We start from the raw sequence: 22,014 nt of genomic DNA, 5'->3' as shown, positions 1-22,014 counted from the left end.
CATGTTGGGTGGGGAACCTCAACCAAAAAGAGATAAGGTAGATGCCAGACTGGACAGATTAGAGAAGCTGGGAGTGATACAACAAGTACAATTTTCAGAGTGGTCAGCTCCAATTGTACCTGTTCTCAAACCTGACCGAAGCATTAGAATATGCGGGTACTACAAATTAACAGTTAATAAAGTGGCAAAATTGGATGGAAACCCCATACCTAAAATAGAAGATTCATTTGCTAAATTGGCAGATGGAAAGGTCTACACAAATTTAAATATGAGTCATGCCTACCAGAAATTGGAAATAGAGAAGGCATCCCAGAAGTTTGTCACCATAAATACACATTTGGGATTATACCAATACACCTGTTTACCATTTGGCGTATCTTCTGCTTACGCCATAATCCAAAGGGCCATGGAAAGTTTACTATGGGGACTGTCCCACTTTGTAGTTTATTTAGATAGCGTTCTCGTTACTGGACTCACTGAGAAGAAACATTTGATGAACTTGGAAGAAGTTCTGAAACGTTTTTTTGCAGGTTGGAGTGAGACTGAAAAAGGAAAAGTGCACATTTCAGGTGAAAGAAGTAACTTACCTAGATTCATAAGGCCTACATCCAATTGAAGAAAAAGTGAAAGCCATTAAAGAAGCCCCAGCGCCAAAGAATACATCCGAACTGAAACCATTGTTGGGGATGATCAATTATTATGGATGCTTCTTGCCTAATTTGTCGATAGAACTGGCACCACTATATTATTTGCTGAAGAACAACCAGCGATGGGAATGGCAAACACCACAAGAAGAAGCTGTCACAAAAGTGAAACAGTTGCTATAGTCATCTACACTTCGAGTACATTTTGACCCAAAGAAAGAGTTGATATCAACGTGTAACGCATCACCTTATGGAGTGGGAGCAGTGCTTTTCCATTGAATGGATGATGGATCAGAACGACCTATAGGATGTGTGTCGAGAACAATTAGTATGCAGAGAAAAAGTACTCACAAATTGAAAAAGAAGGCCTGGCAATCATGTATGGTGTTAAGAACTTTCATCAATATGTACACGGTCATCATTTTACTATCATAACGGACCACAAGCCATTATTAGGATTATTCGATGTGCGAGAGTACAAAGATGGGCATTGATCTTGGCAGCATATGAGAATACTTTTATCCACAGACCCAGAAGTCAGATTGCAAATGCAGATGCACTCAACTGGTTACCCTTGCAAGTAAAAGATTATGATGTTCCAATTCCTCAGGAGTACATTTTGCTGTTGAACTTCCTGGACTCATCACCGATATGTGCTAAACAAATTAAAGATTGGACGAATCGAGAGCCAGTCTTATACAAAGTGAGAAACCAAGTTCTTCATGGTTGGTCACAAACACAAGAATCTGATGAAATGAAACCATATTTCCAGAGAAGATACGAGATAACCAGCCAAGAAGGTATCTTATTGTGGGGAGCTCAAGTGATTGCTCCTCCAAAAGAATGAAAGCCCTATTGTTATCTGAACTTCACAGTGCACATCCCAGAATTTGCATAATGAAGGCAATAGCACGTGGCTGTATGTGGTGGCCAGGAATGGATGGAGAAATAGGAAAGACTGTGAGAAATTGTTTGCAGTGTCAACAAGTTTGCAGATTACCTTCAGTAGCTCCATTACATCCCTGGGAGTGGCCAGGAAGGCCATGGGTACGAGTACACATCGACTATGTGGGACCTTTTATGGGAACAATGTTTCTCCTTATCATAGACGCTCATTCAAAATGGATGGACATATAAGAAGTGAGGTCACCCATATCTTCAGCGACAATAGACAAACTATGACAAAGCTTCACTATAAATGGATTACTTGAAGTGCTAGTACTAGATAATGGAACAGTATTCGCAAGTACTGAATTTGACCGATTTACAAGCCTCAATGGTATTGTTCATGTGAAAACCTCGCCATACCACTCTTGTTCAAATGGACTCTCTGAGGCAGCAGTTCAGACATTCACAGAATCACGGAATCACAGTGCAGAAGAGGCCCTTCGGCCCATCAAGTCTGCACTGACATGTGAGAAACACCTGACCTACCTACTTAATCCTATTTACCAGCACTTGGCCCATAACCTTGAACGTTACGACGTGCCAAGTGCTCATCCAGGTACTTTTTAAAGGATGTGAGGCAACCCGCCTCCACCACCCTCCCAGGCAGCGCATTCCAGACCGTCACCACCCTCTGGGTAAAAAAGCTTTTCCTCACATCCCCCCTAAACCTCCTGCCCCTCACCTTGAACTTATGTCCCCTCGTGACTGATCCTTCAACTAAGGGGAACAGCTGCTCCCTATCCACCCTGTCCATGCCCCTCATAATCTTGTACACCTTGATCAGGTCACCCCTCAGTCTTCTCTGCTCCAACAAAAACAACCCAAGTCTATCCAGCCTCTCTTCATAACTTAAATGTTTCATCCCAGGCAACATCCTGGTGAATCTCCTCTGCACCCCCTCCAATGCAATCACATCCTTCCTATAATGTGGCAACCAGAACTGCACACAGTACTCCAGCTGTGGCCTCACCAAGGTTCCTTACAAATCCAACATGATCTCCCTACTTTTGTAATCTATGCCTCGATTGATAAAGGCAGATGGCCCATATGCCTTTTTCATCACCCCCCTAACATGCCCCTCTGCCTTCAGAGATCTATGGACACACACGCCAAGGTCGCTTTGTTCCTCAGAACTTCCTAGTGTCATGCTGTTCATTGAATACTTCCTTGTCAAATTATTCCTTCCAAAGTGTATCACCTCACACTTTTCAGGGTTAAATTCCATCTGCCACTTATCTGCCCATTTGACCATCCCATCTATATCTTCCTGTAACCCGAGACACTCAACCTCACTGTTAACTACCCAGCCAATCTTTGTATCATCTGCAAGCTTACTAATCCTACCCCCCACAGAGTCATCTATGTCATTTATATAAATGACAAATAATAGGAGACCCAGCACAGATCCCTGTGGTACGCCACTGGACATTGGCCAGTCACTAAAGCAAAGAAGGTCTGAAGAAATTATCTGGAGATTCGATAACGACTAAATTAGCACATTTTCTTTTCCATTATAGAACCACCCCTCATTCAACAACAGGTGTCACACCTGTGGAATTGTTGATGAAGCACCGTCTCCGATCGAGACTGAGCCTAATTAAACCAAACTTGGGGAGTTATTAGAAAAGAGGCATGAAAGTCAGAAAATAGGACATGATTGTCACAGTCAGGACTGAACATTTAACATAGGAGAGAAGGTATTTGTGAAAAATTTTAGAGAAGGACCAGCATGATTATTCAGTGAAATGAATGTAGTAATGGGACTCTTTCCTACTATGTGGAAGTTGGAGATCAAATAATAAGGAGACATGGATCACATACGAGGTGGAGAAACAAAATATCCAGAAGTGATTCCATCAGTGTTCGAGACTGAACCAACATCTCCTGTTAAAAGAACTCAGTTGAGTACAAATGTATTTGAAGGGACGACTGTGCCTGAAAGAGTCGAAGAAACAAATTTACAGATACCTACTGTGGAACCAGATGCTCAGATGACTTCAATAAGGGAGATCCCAAAGCAAACTTCAGAAGCTGTAGAGTTGAGACATTCTACACGTATAAGGAAACCTCCAGAGAGACTGACTTTGAAAATAATTGATCTGTGTAAATAACTTGATATATTGAAAAATTTTAAAAATGTATTTTTCAGTAAAGGGGAAGGGATGTAGTAATCTGATATGTAGTATACCTTCAAGACGTATTGTAATGTAAGGTCACATGATCTTAATATCCAATAGCAGAGTAGTGCGGACTACCTCTACGTGGAAGAGTCTTGAGTTAGACACTGAGGAGTGAAGACAGAATTTTGAGTTGTGAGCACACAAGTGTAGCTGCTGAGTTTAGTTTGTAAATAAACAGCATGTATGTTGTTCTCTGTCTCTGTACCAACTTGGTCACCCTGAAATAAGCGTGCACCCTGGATCCTTTAGCCCCTACAAACTAAGGGCACTGCATCCAACACACACACGTCGGTACCACTTCAGAGAGCAGCTGGACAGATTCCCCCACCTCATGTGCCACTCTGTCAAGAGCCTCCGACATCTCTGCCTGATGTTCCCCCACCTCTCATTACATCTCCAGCATCTTCTCTAGAATGCTCCCTGAGGCTCATCATCAGACTCAGAACTGGCAGAGGGTCCTTGCCCAGAAGCCCTTCAAGTGCCAGTGAGCTTGGCCCTGTCTCCACCTACAGTGGACACGTATTCATGCTGTGACCACCAGAATGTGAAACCCTGCATGAACGAGCTCTAGTACCCACCATGGTGTGTGTCTCTGTGCTGGTGGAGGACCAGTGACTGCTGTGATGGCTCAACAGGTCCAATATCATTGTCATCCTCATTGTCCTTGCTCCTCTGCAGGCTGGAGCTGGAGCTAGACTAAGGTTTGGGATTGGGCCCAACCCTCTTCTTGATGGCACCTGTAATGGAAAGAACAGAAAATGAGTGACTGCATGGACAGCCTCCAACATTGCATTGAGCATGACCCTTAGGTTTCTTTGTGAAGTCATTAAGCATGGTTGCATATTGGATGGTGGGCGGACATCGACACACCATCTCCAAATTCACGGTCTCGATCCTCTCCTGCCTGCTTGGAAGCCGGCTCTTTGAATAGTTTGAGGAGGCGGAGATTGGGCATGCCCCCTCCTGTCTTCTCTCTCTCAGCACGTTGTGCAATAACTTGCCCTGTGCAAGGTGAAAAGATGCTTTGAGAGCAATTGGGATGCAGGTGATGTTCACATGATGCCAATCTTCACTACCAACCAACGGGCATCTCAGTGCTGTGTGAAAGATGCGCTGCAGCTAATCCACAAAGGTTCTTTGGCAACACCCTCCAGAGCAGTGAACTCCTGCAGCCAGAAGGACAAGACCAACAGAGGCATGGCATCATCAGCGCTTGATGCTGCCCTCTATGCCAACAACCCTTCCCCGCCAAATGTGAGCTCTCGATGTGGCAGGGTCAGAAGCATACAGTCACCTCGATACCTGAAGACTACATGGACTGCAGTGTGGTGATGAGGCAACAACGCAACACGTTGAGACTAGCTTATGCATGGGCAGCGCAGATGGTGGCCTTGCTACTGAGACCCATGTCGCAGTTCTCATTCAGTCAGATGAGTAAGGGCAGTAGAGTGTTCACTTGCCCTGGCGGTGCACATGAGGTCATTCATCCTTTGTCTGCACTGAAGGACGGTCCTCCCGTGCATGGAGTTGGCACTCAGCACCCTGGAGACTGTTTCCCATGAAGGGGTGGTGAGAAGGGTAGGCTTCCTCCTCCCATCCCTAAGGTAAAGGACATCTGTCCTGTCCTCCTCTGCATTCAGCAATACCTCCAGCGATGCAGTGTCTAATTTGGGGGCTGGTGCTTCTTGGCATCTACGTACCATGATCTGGTCTTTTGTAAATAGCGAAATGAAAGTTGCTATCTGGGCGCCTTTTAAGAATGGCACCTGGATATGATCACAGGACACGCAACATCCTGCCCGGCCCACCAGGAGAAATGTTGGGAAACCCTCGACTGCCTAATTAATGAGCCCAGCATCGCGTGATTTCCCACTGGGATCTGCGGCGGGGAATACTCCAACTTCCTGCCCCCACATGGAACTTAGGCCCAGAGTGGCAGTTCCACCTTTCGTTTAGGATTCTCCCACTAAAGGGAAAAGTCCCAATCAGCTTGTCAAACCGCTTCATTATTTTAAACACCCTTTTCATATTTGAGGAACATGAGGTTATCGGGTCTCACAGCATAGCAAAATCATCCTAGGTATCACTCAGAAGAATCGTCACTGGACCAGGATCCTTCTGAAGTCCCAAAACTGAAAGCAGTGCTCCAAGTGAGAACTGTGAATTACTCCCTTGCTTTTATATCCTATACATCTTGTGCCAAAGCCTAGTGATTCATTAGATTTTGTTCCAATGCGCTCCCTAGGTTGGGAGGCTGGTGAGCTCATTTGGGCAAAATGTGGTTCAGAATAACGCCAACATGGGTTTCAACTGCTGTTCGGGCTGAGGTAGGTTTGCTGGGGTCTGCCTCCTTACCCAGCCCCTGTGCGTGGAAAGCAATGGCAAACCATCACTGACTAAAAAAGACTGTCAAGGAAAATGTCTCAGGCTGAAGCTTCAGCAGATAATGAGCCAAGGATCTGCCTTCAGTCACAGCACACATGACGTGCTCTAGGTTATAATGATTTTATAAATCTGGATCGCTAGATCTGTTTTATCTATGTTGTAGGGTGGCTGGGTTGTACTGTTAGTATTAGAGTTGATCTGCAGACAACTTTCTAAGTGGAAACATTAAGCTTATTTACAATATACTCAGCAGCAACTACATGTGTGCTTTCAACTCCAACCCTATCTCTAGACTGTCTGCTGAGGTAGCCCTTGCTACTCTCCTATTGATCATGTGATCTTTCCTAACACGTATTATTCTTAAAGGTACATTACGTTAAATAAAACCATAATTACTACAATCTACTCACCTGATTTATACTTTTTGGGATCTGGAGTGGGCCAGGAAATAGGCTACATGTACTAATATTGTAAATATGTATTATTCAAATACATTTACAACATCGCTACAAGTGGTAATCTTCTGCAATATTGGAAGAAAGAGGAATTTCACCAACAATTTAGTTATGCCTGGATTGGGTTTGTCATTAGTGGCATCTCTGATCTTAATAAGACCAATACTGCCCTTCTCTGCAAAAACAATATGCATATGAGCTCATACACTGGTTGATGAAAGTGCCCAGAATCAAAATCATGTTACTACAGGAAAGTGTGCATTTTTAAAGTTATATATGGAGCAATATCTGAAGTATTTTTTAGAAGCTCACACTTCTGGTCCAGAGTCTTATCCTTTAGGAGCATCTAGAGGAAGTTGGGTGCGTATTTGGGATGGACAGTAATGGGAAGTGTGCACCTGAATTCCTGGAGTGAAATCTTCCATTGGTGGTGAGGGTCTCGCCTGCTGGCTAGAGAGCTGACAAGACCCCCCACGCTGCCTCTCCTTCAGAAGGCCTGCCGGATCTTATGCCAATCAGGCAGAATCAGGGACAGCAGTGGACCTTCCTCCAGAATCAATTGCCCGGGGGCAGAAGTCCTGCCTTCCAAGAGCTGCCAAGCTAGCCAGAGCCGGCTGGCATCAACAGAACCATGGAGGAGGCTGTAGCTGCTGTTGAAACAGCATCCCCTGGAGTCCCAGGCCCCAGGGAAAAGGTAAGAAATGGCCGGGTGGTTGGTTCTTTTGGGGGGCAGGGAGGGGGTGGTGGAGAGGTGAAGAAGGGGGGTCAGCAGCCATTCCCTGCCCCATGCCCATTGACCTTAATCATGCACAGATTAATGCAGATTGAGGGACCCTGCTCCAGCTGACATGCAGCTCACACAGTTTAACCTGTCATGCAGAGGCAGGAAGAGGCTTCTGGGTGGTTGTTAACTAGCCATTTAAGGGTCTCAAGTGGAGGCAGGGCAGGAAGGTCGACCATGGCCTTCCTGCCCAGAACTTACTTTTTGTGGAGGCGGGAAGACATTGGGCATTGGATCTAAAGTCCTCCACCGAATTTTCAGGCCCTCCCACCTCCTTCCTCACCTCCTGTGGGGGCAGAAGGTTCCGCGCCCCTCATATACACTCATTGGAGGGTCAGGGATACCCTGGCAATGCAATGTTTTTTTTAAAAAACAAACTCTATCAAGATTATTCAAATCTCTTACTTGGACTGTAACACTGCCCCCTAAGTCATGAGCAGAGTTTTGGCCAGGACTGAAGTGGCAGAGCACCTTTCAGAGAATCTAGCAGTACTTTTGGAATTATTTGCACCTGGTCATATACAATGTATATGTTCAGTAAGTTCAGAAAGTTTAGGAGGCTTATTGTATGTACACACAACGTTACATGAATGTCACCGATTGAACTCTGCACTTCAGGAAACAAAGCAACTGAATAAAATGCCATGGTTCTATCAGGCTGCTGTCTAGCCAAACTGAATGAACTAAAAATGATTGTCAGTGAGTTAGCAAATGAATGCCTCGATGGAATCTTTGGTGGTATTCTAAGATCCCCGGAGACATCTTGTAATTAACTAATATTGTAAAAGTTGAGAGCCGTGGTTGTATTTACTATCTCTGGCAGAATTCTCTGGCCAGATGATGTTGGCTGCAGATCTTCCTCAAAAAGTTGGACCAAGCTCTCCTATAGCCTTCCTTGGCAGGGATCTTCATTGAGGTTTTTGTAAGATCTGCAATGCCTGTAAATTCTTTAGAGAAATGTAATATGTTGTTGAACACACCCTTCTAACTCTCTTTTCCCCAGTGCCTACTGCTTTTATTGCACCTTCAGTTACACTGCTCATTGGAATCCTACAACCCCAGCCACCAGGCTCTGCCCCTTTACTTTTGAAAATATGACTTTTCAACTCTCAGTTGACTGGAAATTTTGCAATTTGAATTGAGACAGAACAAACTGCAAGGCCACATTCTAAGGTGAAGGTGAGAAACAAACAAATCACTCCCAGGGGCATATGAAGAGAGACATTTCCTATAATCCAGACACCCATCAAAACTTGTAAATGTCTAAGGAAGGGACATAAAAAAATTAAAAATACTGGATACTGAAACAATGGCTGCTGCAGACATGCTCAAAACCTCTTGGAAATACACAATTGGTGGAATAGTCCCTGAATTGCACTAAGTGCAGTAGCGAGCGTGAAAAATGTTTCTTCTGCCGGCTGCAATGGTGGGTTTTTGCGTCATATCAACCACCTAATAACGCATTCATGGGAAACACGCTGGATCACTGATGGGCGGGCTTGGATTTGTCCACCACGCCATGACTTCAGCACTTGCTTGCTCCGGGTGCCATATTTAAAGCACACCAGAGCACAGCCTACTTCATGTCCGTAGACCAGGACTGCTCCAGGCAACAGATGGCCCCAGAAAACAGGAAGAAAGCAGTCCCCAAATTTAGTGATGCCTCACTGGAGCGCCCTTTGGATGCCATTGAGGCCAGCCGCGATTTCCTCTACCCGTGCTCTGGCCGTAAGAGGTCCACCAGGGTCACCAATCCGGCCTGAGAGGTGCTGGCAGTGGTGGTCACTGCCAATGGAGCACAGAGGAGGTCAGCCATCCAGTGTAGGAAGAGGATGAATGCTCTCATCCGTTCTCCCAGGGTAACTCTCAACACACACATTCACAAACCCATCACACATCTACAGGGATCTCACATCTCAAGGGACAACACCACTAACTCTCACAAACACCCTCATATCTCCATCAGGCTCATATTCTCTGGAGCTTGTGTCCTTATCCCGTCCATGTCTCTGCTCACCACACATTCCATGCAGTGCCGTGTGTCCTGCTCACACTACCTCCATCTGTTTTCATGCAGGAGGAGCTGGCTCACAGCAGCAGGAAGAGGACCCAGACCAGGGGTGGAGTGGCCCACATTAGGCCCCTTGCTCGCTTTGAGGAGCCTGACAGCGCGCTGACTGGTGAGGACATGGACCATGCCTGTGGTGATTGTGATGTCAGTGGCAAACACGCACAAGAATCCTGTACTCCATCATCCCTCTCTCAGCGTAATTGTGAGTGCTCTCTCTCCTGTTTTTGACTCTGCTGACACGCATTAATTATCTCTACTTTGGTTCACATGGAGCTTGGCCAAGCGACTGACACCCTCCGCCAGCCAGTCCCTCAGCTCCATCCACGTCCTCACCTCCAGCCAAGAGGCCATCTCCTCCACTGAAGGGCTGGAAATAAGCAGCCTGGAAAACCCATCACAGTACTTACCCACACCCTGCACCAGCACAGAGACAGACACCTCGGTGGGACCTAGATCTAGAGCAGGCTCAGATTCACAATTTGGTCGTTACCACATGGACACTTGTCTGCAGCTGGAGGAGGCAGGTTCAGCTGAGCTCCCCGGCACTCGGAGGACTTCTGGGGAAGAGGCATCTGTGAGGTCCAAGCTGGATGACCAGACGCTAGATTCGGCCTTCCAAGTCATCCTGGAGAGTCAGCATTAGGCCGGGGGACATCACACAGAGCTGTTGGAAGCCCTCAAAGGAGTGGCATGCGAGTCAGAGGAATGCGTCTGCCTGCTCTCTAATGAAGTGGTGCCCATATGTACGCGAATGAAGCTCTCCATGGTGAGGATGGCGGACACTATTGAGACTCTGGCCCAGCAGAACAGGGAGATGCATGCAGACCAGCATTGCATCGCAGTAGCCACAGGTGAGTTCCTGCAGTGGCAATGTAAGGGGGAAATGGGGCACCTCAACGTACCTCCAGGTGCTCCTTCTCCTTGAGGAATTGGGGCACCCAAAGGGAGCAGGAGTGGCAGTTTGACATCCCTGGGTCATCCACTCAGGAATCCCAGAGGCCCTCCAAGTCCCCTTTGCCTGTGACCCTCCTCAACCTCATCCTCTGTCACTGCAGAGGGAGCAGCTGGCCCACAGGAGGACAGCCAAAGCAAGCCAGGGCCCTCAAGGCCTTGGGTCTCCAGAGGACGCACGCCAAAGTCAGCAGAGGCAATAAGGCTAATTGTTCCACTGGCTGTCTCCAGCCCTGCTGCGGATATCAGGGCAGCACCTTGATGAAGTGATAGACCTAGAAAAGTTAAGAAATTTTGATCACAAGTGCACAGGTGAACACAGAAATAGTCACTTTTGCTGAATAATGGGTAATGTTATCTTTCAGCTTCACTTACAGGCTTTGCAAGTGCTTCCCCTGCACCTTCCTTCCCCCTTACACCTTCTTTCCCTCCCAACTTCACCCCACCAACACCCTCGCTTCCCCCCCCAACCTCACCCCTCCCGACACATTTGTCCTCCTCCTCCCCACCGCATTCCCCCCCCGCCACCCCAACACTCACACCTAGACCTTCTTCTCCCTTCCTCTCCTGTACTGCACATATCTGCCCATGGCAAAGACTCTGAAGCATCAGTGAAGTCCATGAAGTTTTTGAAGCCTCAGCAAAGTTGAAATTGCTGTGTGGAGACCTCCCACCTTCCAAGAGCTGCTTCACAGCAGAGCCATGTGCATGAGGATCTAGCCACCATACAATGCACGTGTTATTCCAGGGTCCGGTAGCTGTTGGCCTCCAGCATCCTCTTTTTCTTGGATGTCCACAATCTGAGCAAGGCCCTAAAGATAAGTCCCAACTTCTGCACACCACGATTGTCCAGACATGTCCTGCACCGGCATATTTTCCCCCTGGCATAAAGGTAAATCGGGCCTCGGGGGGGACGATTCTGGTTGTGACTTACTTTGCCATCCCAGTGGATGCAAAGTTATTATTTTTCTCAGATTTAGTGGTTAATAAATTTGCTCTTTCCTTGACTTGTTTGATTGGCTTCTTATTGCTCAGAGTTTAAATAGTAAAATACATTTGGGTTTGGAAAAGGCATATCCTCGTGAAAAAAAAACTTAAACCTTTGTTGTGACCAATTGAGGAGGTTGTTAGAGGGGAGCCAGTTCACCCCTTCTCACCTGGTCAGAACACTCTGAACCTACCTTGTGGGGATGGAAAAGTCTTGCAGTATTTTCATAGGTCCTCGGGCTGTCGGAGGGAAGATCAGTTCTCTCCTGCAAACCAAAAGTAAACTACAAAAATTCTCTTGCAGGTCCAGCAATCACTCCTTAAAGATGATTACCAGACTGCAAGCTCCAGAATTAAGCATTTCTGCTCATATCGGCTGTTGCCAGCAACAAGTACACCTCCAACAACTAGTTCATTGCTCTTACTTCATGAAGAAAACATCCCAAGTTTTGGAAACTCCAACACTCTACATATTGGGAATATATACTCAGTTTCATTCTGTCTGTCCATCTAATGGTCAGGGTCATGAACATCTCTCCCCCGCCCTCTCCCCACCTGACAGCCGCCCCCACCCACCACCCCCCCTGCTCACTGCACCCCACCCCTCCACCCCACTCACCCCTCCGCCCAGAAGCACTGGCAATGATTGGCCACCCATCCTTGGCCTGTCTTGGGCCCCCTACCCATTCCATTTTGATCATCTATTTCCCTGCACTAAAGTGCATACCAGCAGTTTAATTTTGAAAGTGTATAGTATCACAATCGATCAGCTCACTAAGCTCAGGAACCAACTTTGAGTTTAAGCTGCTAGTGAGGAGGGGATGCTGGGGGGAATAAAGGGATAGGAGGAGAGGGATAAAGGGGTGCTTCCCTTAGATGCTTTCTTTACATTCATTCGAGTTGAAGATTAAAATTGCAAACCTGAGGCAAAAACTGGGAAATTGTGTTGGATATTTACTCAAATGCTTTTGCCATTCAGTTTGATGAGGAGACAACATAAAATGTGTGGTGATATTGTAACACACAAATCAAAGTTGGCCAGGAAATGCTGAGCAGAAGAATCAGATGGAGAAGATATCTAAGGCCGTCTCATTCAAATATCCAATCTCATCTACAGCTGTTCCGCATCTGTCCAATGCCACAGTTGATTGGAGTACTCCCCTTAGTAACAAATATATCATTAATGTGACATGCAGAGGCAGACTTTGCACGTGAGTCTTCACAGGCAGAAGTGCGAGTCAGTAAATCAGACTGACAGCCGCGATTTTCCATTCACAGCAGAACATCATAACAGTCATTCTGTATTTCATGATTGCATGAGTACTTTCTCTTTTTAACCAAAATTAGATGCTAATGAGGCAGAATTTCTCTTCACATGGTAATCGCTAAATAATCTTGCAGTGTATTTACAGATCGGTAACACAAATGCAGAATATGTGTAGAACAATGCTGCTCTTACTAGTTGCCAATGGCATGGTTTATTTAGAGAAACCAGATTGCTTTTAGAGTTACCACTTTTGTCTTCTTACTCACCAATTGCTGGCATGTTAGAAAGTGCCACAAACTGGGAGCGGTGCACAAGCCTGATGTCGAAAGTTGCCTTCATAGCAGGTTCATCAAAGCATGGGAAAACTGATCGGGCATATGTTGGTTCCAACAGTGATGCAATGATAATTCTGATTGGAGGAAAAACATACAACTAATTATTGCTCTTTTCATTTAAGAGTAAAAGAGCAAAATTGTGGAAGTAAAAGACCATTCAGATTATGGAACATGGTCCTGCAGCACAACAATTACAAGTCTTGAAAATCAGTAGTCTGAGATCTTGGAGGCTTTCCCAGAACATTGTCTATTAATGGCCCCAGCATTATCCTTGTCAGAGTATTTGGTATAACAGGAGAGTACCATAATTGCTTGAGGCTGGTGGGTGCCCAATGCCTCTATATGTTCATCTTAGGCACCTGCCAGCCTGCTGCTACTGGAAACCATTGGGTAGAGGCTACTCAGGCCTTGATGTAACCCCCGGAAAAAAAATAAAGATAACCCATTAAAATATCTCAGTCACAGAAATACATTAGTCTTTTTTGTACACTCGTCATGTAAGTCCAACAGGAGACCAGCAGAAGATCTGGGAATATGTCAGGTCCAGGCCTCATGAGCAAGGTTCTGAGAGGGTTGTTTGCAGTTGAATGTCCACCTGTCCCAAATGTGACTCTTTATGTGGGTGGTTGTGCCCAAGGAAGAGAATTCCCTGAGTTCCAGTCTAAGTTTCACCAGGCAGCCAGTACACTGGGATGAACAAAGCATACCAGCCTGTTGAGTGGCACAAGTGAGTTCCATCTGCAGATCCAGGCTCAAGTCCTGGCTAAGACTGTTGCAGAAAATCTGTATTTGTGGGATGAGATCAGTTCTTCACAAACTTTCACTAAGGCTGGAACTACTGGTTCCAGATTCAATGTCACAGAGGGTGAGGATTATAAGTCCATGATGCCAGCAGGAAACCTCGCCCGTTACATTGATGTATTAAATGAGTTCCCACTGTCTCCATGTCCCTAGCAACACTAACCCATCACGATTATTCCGAGAAACAATTAGCTTTCTAATGGCACAATTATCCTTGTAACCGAACTTATTAAAATTGATGGGCAGAAAAAGATCTGCTGGTCCAATAAGCTTGCCATGTTAACCATAGCATCATGACTATTGTGCTTTTACCAATCTTTCTATTCAAAGTACCTCCCTGTACATCCACCTCCAGTTACCGACTGAATCAGATGTGTATTTTCCTTATTTGTGTTAAATCTTTAGGTTTGAAACAAGATCTTTCACTGAAAAATAATCAGTTAACTGGGCAGAGGCAGGCTCCAGACCAGCAGAAAGGCTACAGTTCACAAATATTGGCAAAACAATACAGGACTCAAGACCCAACCTACTGGGCCTAGCCTGCAAAACTCTCTGTATCTCGTAACAACTGAGCATGTCTGCTTTACATCCAATTGACTTCTGAAATCTATACAGGAGGCCTTCAAGTTCTGATTATTTTACAGTAAGTTAAAGTTATTGTGGTGAAACATGCAATAAAATAAATGCCTCGTCCTGCACTAAATTTCCCTTTTTAAATGTATAAATAAGGTTATTTTTCATTTACTGTATGGTCTCACAGTTCACGTTCTCAACATTGAAGTTGCTATAAAAGCAAAGTACTGTTGACGCTGGAAATCTGAAATAAACATAGAAAATACTGGAAAAAGTCCACAGATCTGGCTGCATCTGTGGAGAGAGCAAGAGAGTTAATTCTTCAGCTTGATGACCCTTCGCCAGAACCATTGAGAATCTGGTCCTGGATCATCTCCTACTCCTCTTCAGGGACCAGGCCCTAAGACGGCATTGGGAACCATGGACTTCCAATGGATTGGTCCATGATTCTGCCTGGCAAAGTACTGCAGTGGTTAGCCAATGCCTTCTGCAGTGTGGCTGGCCAGGAAACTCTCCCAATCTTACCTCCTGCCGTCAGACAGATTGGAAGAATTTATAGGTTGACAGTCAACCTATTTGTGGCCACATTATGAATGCACCTTCTGTAGCCATCAAGTCCTGTAGTGGGACTTGAACACAGAGCTTCTGGCCCAGAGGTAGGGACGCTAACACTACACCACCCTAAGGATCATCTACCCCTGTTAAAATGTAAGTATCATTCTCTGATTTCTTTGAACAGTCCAGTATGGTTCTATTATAATAATGATAAAACTGATGTTTTTCTAGATAAGCTTGCGTCAGCAGAATTGGAGCTGCTTATTTTCTGTGATAAATCTGGGTTTTAGGTCTACATCCAGAATTCAAGGCATTTTAAACTGGTTGCTCTGCAAGGCAAAATAGACATCTCAGTTGTTCTCTGGAAATTAGGTAGGGATCAGTCCCATCTAAAATAGACAGGCAACTCACAAACATTTGTCCAAAATGTGCATGGCACAAGCTGTGCATACAATGTTTAAGGCAGACAGAAGTTCAAAGTGCCAGCAGGGAATCATATTGGGCCCCAGCCCAGGACAAAAGATTTTTCCAGGCCTTGGCTGAAGAAGAACATCCTAGAGAGAGTGTTAAAACATTTTCTTGGTAGTGATGTTGGCTGCAGTGCTGGTATCTTAATAGCGACATATTTCCTGACCCTTTCACAGTAGCACAGGTACTCTTGCTGGCATAGTAATTAGTGATCTACTCCTAGTCTTAGATAGCTCACTGCTGACCCTGCCGAAATAGATGCGATCAAGAAGCAGGCATTTGAATTGCTATGGGAAGCCATCGTATTAAACTTCAAAATATTTCACAAGACCAAGACTGCCTTGTTTTAAGTTTTTAAACTAGCTATTTTCCCACGCTGTGGAAAGGCCACTTCTATCAGCAGTCTTAGCATTCCCTACTCATAAACTCATAGATGTTTACAGCACAAAAGGAGGCCATTCAGCCCATCGTGTCTGCACAGTCAACAAAGATCTGACTACCCTAATCCCATTTTCCAGCGCTTGGCCCATAGCCCTGGAGGCTATGGCAATGCAAGTGAATATCTAAATACTGCTTAAATGCTACAATAGTTTCTGACTCAACCACCCTTTCAGGCAGTTCCAGACTCCCACCACCCTCTGGGTGAAAAGATTTCTCCTATACTCCCCTCTTAGCCTTCCACCTCTTACCTTAAATCTATGCCCCCTGGTTATTGACCCCTCTACTAATGGAAAAAGTGCCTTTCTATCCATCCCATCTATGCCCTTCATAATCCTATATACCTCCATCAGGTTCCTTCTCAACCTTCGCTGCTCCAAGGAAAACAACCCCAGCCTATCCAATCTTTCCTCATAGCTCAGACCCTCCAGCCCGAGCAGCATCCTGGTCAGTCTCCTCTGCACCCTCTCCAGTGCAATCACATCCTTCCTATAGCGTGGTGACCAGAACTGCACACAGTACTCCAGTTGTGACCTAACCAACGTTTTATACAGTTCCAGCATAACCTCCCTGCTCTCGTATTCTATGCTTCAGCCAATAAAGGAAAGTATCCCATATGCCTTCTTAACCACCTTATCTACCTGCCCTGCTACCTTCAGAGATCTGTGGATAGGCACACCAAGGTCCCTCTGATCGTCAGTACTTTGCATCCTATTGTTACGATGCCCAGTTATTAACTGAAAAAACCATGCAACAAGATTTCACATTTTAAAGGAAAAGACTCTGACTGCCAGAAACAAGAGGAAAAACAAGCATCTTTAAATTAATGCTAAAAACAAAAAACTGCATATGCTGGAAATCCAAAACAAAAACAGAATTACCTGGAAAAACTCAGCAGGTCTGGCAGCATCGGCAGAGAAGAAAAGAATTGACATTTCTCCCCATGCCCATGCAAAAGATGCAACACCTGACCCTTCACTTCCTCTCTCCTCACCGTCCAAAGGCCCAAACACTCCTTTCAAGTGAAGCAGCATTTCACTTGCATTTCCTCCAACTTAGTCTACTGCATTCGTTGCTCCCAATGCGGTCTCCTCTACATTGGAGAGACCAAACATAAACTGGGCGACCGCTTTGCAGAACACCTGCGGTCTGTCCGAAAGAATTACCCAAACCTCCCTGTCGCTTGCCATTTTAACACTCCACCCTGCTCTCTTGCCCACATGTCTGTCCTTGGCTTGCTGCATTGTTCCAGTGAAGCCCAACACAAACTGGAGGAACAGCACCTCATCTTCCGACTAGGCACTTTACAGCCTTCCGGACTGAATATTGAGTTCAACAACTTTAGACCTTGAACTCCCTCCTCCATCCCTATCCCCTTTCTGTTTCTTCCCCCTTCCTTTTGTTTTTTCCAATAATTTATACAGATTTTTCTTTTCCCACCTATTTCCATTATTTTTAAATCTTTTATGCCCTGCTAGTCTTTCCCCAACCCCACTAGAGCTGTACCTTGAGTGCCCTACCATCCATTCTTAATTAGCACATTCGTTTAGATAATATCGCCACCTTCAACACCTCTGTGTTCTTTTGTTGTTTTGTCTGTGACATCTTTTGATTATCTGCTCCTATCACTGCTTGCTTGTCCCTATAACCACACCACCGCCCCCCCCTACCCAACCTTAAACCAGCTTATATTTCACCCCTCTCCTTATATTCACTCAGTTCTGTTGAAGGGTCATGAAGACTCGAAACGTCAACTCTTTTCTTCTCCGCCGATGCTGCCAGACCTGCTAAGTTTTTCCAGGTAATTCTGTTTTTGTATTAAATTAATGCTGCTTCCCGTAAGCACTTTAAACCCAAAATTCCAAACAGAACACTTCCCATTTCACTTTGAATTTTAACCAAAAATCCCTTTTTACATTACCGTTTCTCGAGTGTCAAGTGGTGAAACAAGCCAATATGCCTCAGCTTCCAAGGATTTACTGTGGTTTTTCTCTTTTTCCCAGTTATCTTCTGATGTTAGGAGTTCCTTGGGGATTTTCCCACCAACATCTGGCTAGGGGAATCATTGAGCCCTACTTCAACACAAATTTGGATTTCTCCAGCCTGAGCATGGGCCCACGACCCCCATCTTTGCACAGTGACTCCAAATCAGAAACACCACTGGTTCCTGATTGCCCTCTGCTCCTTACTCTGGCTGCTGGTAGATTCTCTCTCTGCCTGCTCCAAAACTACTCCAGACACAAACTGCTTCCAGCATGAATGCCTCCCAAACTACCAAATACAACCAAGGTAAACAAAAACAAAACAAAAAAAATCCTAAGCCTCACAAACCATCTCCATTTACAGGATGCTATCATCAGTCCAGAAAGTTGTTCTGCCTACCACACAACTGAGCAATGTCAGATATGAATTTCTGTACCAGTGTGTTGCCAGGTACATAGGCAGTACATCCCAATGAGTGGCTGATTGAATCAAGCAACATGTTCCTCCAACTGTCTGTAATAGGCAGAGCACAGACCATACTCAATCAACCCACACTTGCAAAACCCAAAACAAAATTTCTACTGTTAAATGTATTCATGATTGGGCAGCAGCTGCTGAACAATCCTGAGTGTGCTAATGACTACACTAACAACCAAATTAAGATTATCAATCAAGCTCATAACGTGGCTCATTTATGCTTTCTTGAAGTGACAGACCTTCATATGCAGGGACCTGATCTCCACAAACAAAAGCAGTATGTTCAAGTCTTGTGCCTTTTTTTCAATTACCTGTAAGCATGGGGAGCCTATAGTTCCCCATTGCTTTTTTTCATGGCAATGCCAACCAATCAGCACCCCTTTTCTCCTGCGTGTAAATTTTTGTGATCGTTTGTAATTTGGCATTCTTTCATTTTGTCCTGATGAGTCCAAGATGAAAAACTTCAGCAATATGTCTCTCTTTTCAGCAATATTCAAGTTCTGTACTACCAAGCGGCTATTGATACCATTGGGTATCTGATCTGGAGGGGTAACTGAACTTGACAGCGTGATGGAGTTGAATTAACAGCAGGAGATAAGAATGTTGATTCAACACGCTTCAGTAATCTCACTGGTCAGGGCTTTCCTCAATCTCCTGCTCTAACTGAAGCAAAATAAAAATCAGGAGAATACCTGCAGGATTTCAAGGCCTCTGTCTCTGTGTTAGCTCAGACCCTGGTGTAGCTTCGTTCAGTGAAGCATATCACATAGTTCTTAAAAATATTATCAGCATTCACCATTTAAACACACATATTTTAAAGCTTAACCAAAATAAGCAGAAGAAACAAAAGTAGGTTGGGATAAATCAAAACTCTTTTTAACTATTTGACTCCTTGCAAACAAAGGGTAGGCCTATTCTTATAGCAGCACCTCTGTGCTATTTTCCTCTTTTGGTGCCATTTGTTTAAGTGATTATATTTTTATATTGTCACTCTTTAAAACTGTATTCTTATTCTTAATAACTATTAACCCTGGCTCCTTCTCACATATAGGTACATGCACAGTTACCACCAGGACCTTCTTGCCATGACACAACTCTACAGTCGATACATTTTTTGCTGAGTCCACATAATAAATAAGTCAAAATTTCATTACAGCCCACCAGTAATAAATTTCTTTGATATCTTACGCAGCCTACAAACTTTGTTCTGCTATAGGAATATGTGTTTTTAATATTAACTAGAAGATTCAGAGTAAAGTAAATAACTCTGAGCATAACTTTTAGAACTGCCGATGTCTGGTAATATTAGAAATCATACAATATATCATTTTTATGAAAATTTCAGATAAAGTGCCTCAAAACCTAATTAATTCTCAAAGATTACAACACAAACACATCCCTATTCAACAGCTACTACAATAGTACAATATGTGGTCTGGCAGATATTAGCTTTACCATCTGGAGAGAATCACAGCCATATTGTGGTTAAAGTGACGGCTGCAAATAGCATTACTCAGTTAGTTGGACTCTTAAATGTTAGCTTGAAATGATGCATTCCAATACCATGGATCAGCAAATGGCTCAGAAAAAAAATGCTGATATTATTGGAAAGGGTTCAACTTGAGTTTACCCACCACCCTGTTTTCATGCGCCTACGCCGGCCCTCAGTTGAGCAATGCCTAGATTTTAAAATGATCTTCCTTGTTTTCAACATCCCCACCAACCCCCTTGGTGGGTTATGTTAGTGGATGTTGATAAAATGTTTCCCCTATAATTATTTCTTAATTTTTGGGAATGCTCAGGAGGCCGGAATTAGAGATGTGTTGATATCTGGGAGGGTTGTGAAGCTGGAGATTACAGAGATATGGAGGGAGAGACCATGGAGGAATATCTCTACACCTCCTCCTCCAGCCCTGCAACTCTCCAAGATATCTGCACTCTTCCAACTCTGGCCTAGTGCACACCCCTAACTTTAATCACTCCACAGCTCACAGTAGTGTATTTAGCTGCTAAGTATCTAAGCTCTGGAATTCACTCTATAAACCTCTCTCCCTTGCTTTCTTCCTTTAAAATGCTCCTTAAAGTCTACCTCTTTGAACAAACTTTTTGGTCAACTGCCCTAATATCTCCTTATGTGGTCTGGTGTCAAATTTTGATTGATAATGCTGCTGTGAAGCATCTTGGCACATTTTACCATGTCAAAGGCCTTCATAAAATATAAGTTGTTTTTCATATTATTACTAAGTGCTTTGTGCACAATTTATTTCCCTCACATTATTGCCCTGTGTAATTTGGGGTCTCAGATTAACATAGGCCCATATTTTGCAATTGCAATGTTGGTAAAACCATTAGTGTTATCATCCATCATTATAACTGTGAAACTGACAGAAACCTCTACCACCCACACATGCACATTTAAACGTGGAAATCCAAAGCTTGCTGACAATGATTCTTAGTTCATCCAGTGGGTGCAATGTTGAAATCCTCACAGGTAGAAATCTTAGAAATCATTTGATTTGATGTGAATTTCCACTTCTACACTATTAGTCTTGCTGTAAAAGCCCTTGAAAAAGTTATGCTTTGTTGAATGAGGTGTAACTGTTTTTTTTAAAACAACATATAAAGTCATAATTATTGCTGAACAATCTCTTTGACCCTAGCCCTAAAAATCCAATTTTATATTTCTCAGAATCACAGAATCACATGGTGCAGAAGAGGCCCTTCGGCCCATCGAGTCTGCACCGACACGTGAGAAACACCTGACCTACCTACCTAATCCCATTTACCAGCACTTGGCCCATAGTCTTGAATGTTATGACGTGCCAAGTGCTCATCCAGGTACCTTTTAAAGGATGTGAGGCAACCCACCTCCACCACCCTCCCAGGCAGCGCATTCCAGACCCTCTCCACCCTCTGGGTAAAAAAGTTTTTCCTCACATCCCCCTAAACCTCCTGCCCCTCACCTTGAACTTATGTCCCCTCGTGACTGACCCTTCAACTAACAACCTATATTTGTGGAATGTCAGCTTTTTACTTGATAATAATAATTTCCATTCATCTTTAAATTAAAATGTTTTAACAGTGTGTTTATGATACTTCACATTCCACCTTGATCCCCGGTGAATGTCCTAATTTTTATTTTGCTCTGCAAAAAGATCAGAAAGTAAAAGATAATTCGTTCATTTTACCTCCTTTCTTCAAAAGTTCTCAAGTTTTCTGTTTCTCTCCCCCACAGATGCTGCCTGAGCTGCTGAGCGTTTCCAGCGTTTTCTATTTTTAATTTCAGATTTCCAACATCCTTAATATTTGTTTCTGTCATTTTACTTGCTGGTTTTGCTGTCTGTGACGTGTGATTGACTGTGATATGTGATTGGCTGCTTATCCTGCTTGATGTCATGACTGTTACTGCAGGCTGGAGATCACCTATAATGTCAGAATGAAATCAACCCCAGGGAAGATGAAATCCACATCACAGATATCATTAGATCTTTGTGGGGAGCTTCCTTACAGATCAGTGGTGATACTGTCACTTCACTGTTGACTACAAAATTGGGTCTCACAGCTGCTAGTTAGCTGTTTACAATATAACTGATGGTTTGGTCATTAAAGGGAGAATATTACATACTTCATGATTAATAGTTGCTTGCTTAGTGAATTGTGCCCTAAGTATAATCCTGACACTCATTTACGTTGGAATTAATGTTAATTCTAATTA

At 44.2% G+C, this 22,014-nt stretch overlaps 1 protein-coding gene across 4 annotated transcripts in view; it reads right to left on the bottom strand.

The window, feature by feature from the left end:
* LOC121276969 (aminopeptidase Q-like) overlaps nt 1-22,014 on the bottom strand; it is a 239,842-nt gene that overhangs the window by 190,205 nt on the left and 27,623 nt on the right. For all 4 annotated transcript variants that reach the window (XM_041185720.1, XM_041185717.1, XM_041185719.1 and 1 more), the window contains exon 2: nt 12,936-13,078. In XM_041185720.1, coding sequence (XP_041041654.1) covers nt 12,936-13,078 — 143 coding nt within the window. The remainder of the gene's footprint in view (nt 1-12,935; nt 13,079-22,014) is intronic.

This window comes from Carcharodon carcharias, chromosome 4, assembly GCF_017639515.1.
Source record: "Carcharodon carcharias isolate sCarCar2 chromosome 4, sCarCar2.pri, whole genome shotgun sequence".
NCBI classification, from domain to species: Eukaryota; Metazoa; Chordata; class Chondrichthyes; order Lamniformes; family Lamnidae; genus Carcharodon; species Carcharodon carcharias.
This window is presented reverse-complemented; position numbering and strand designations above follow the sequence as displayed.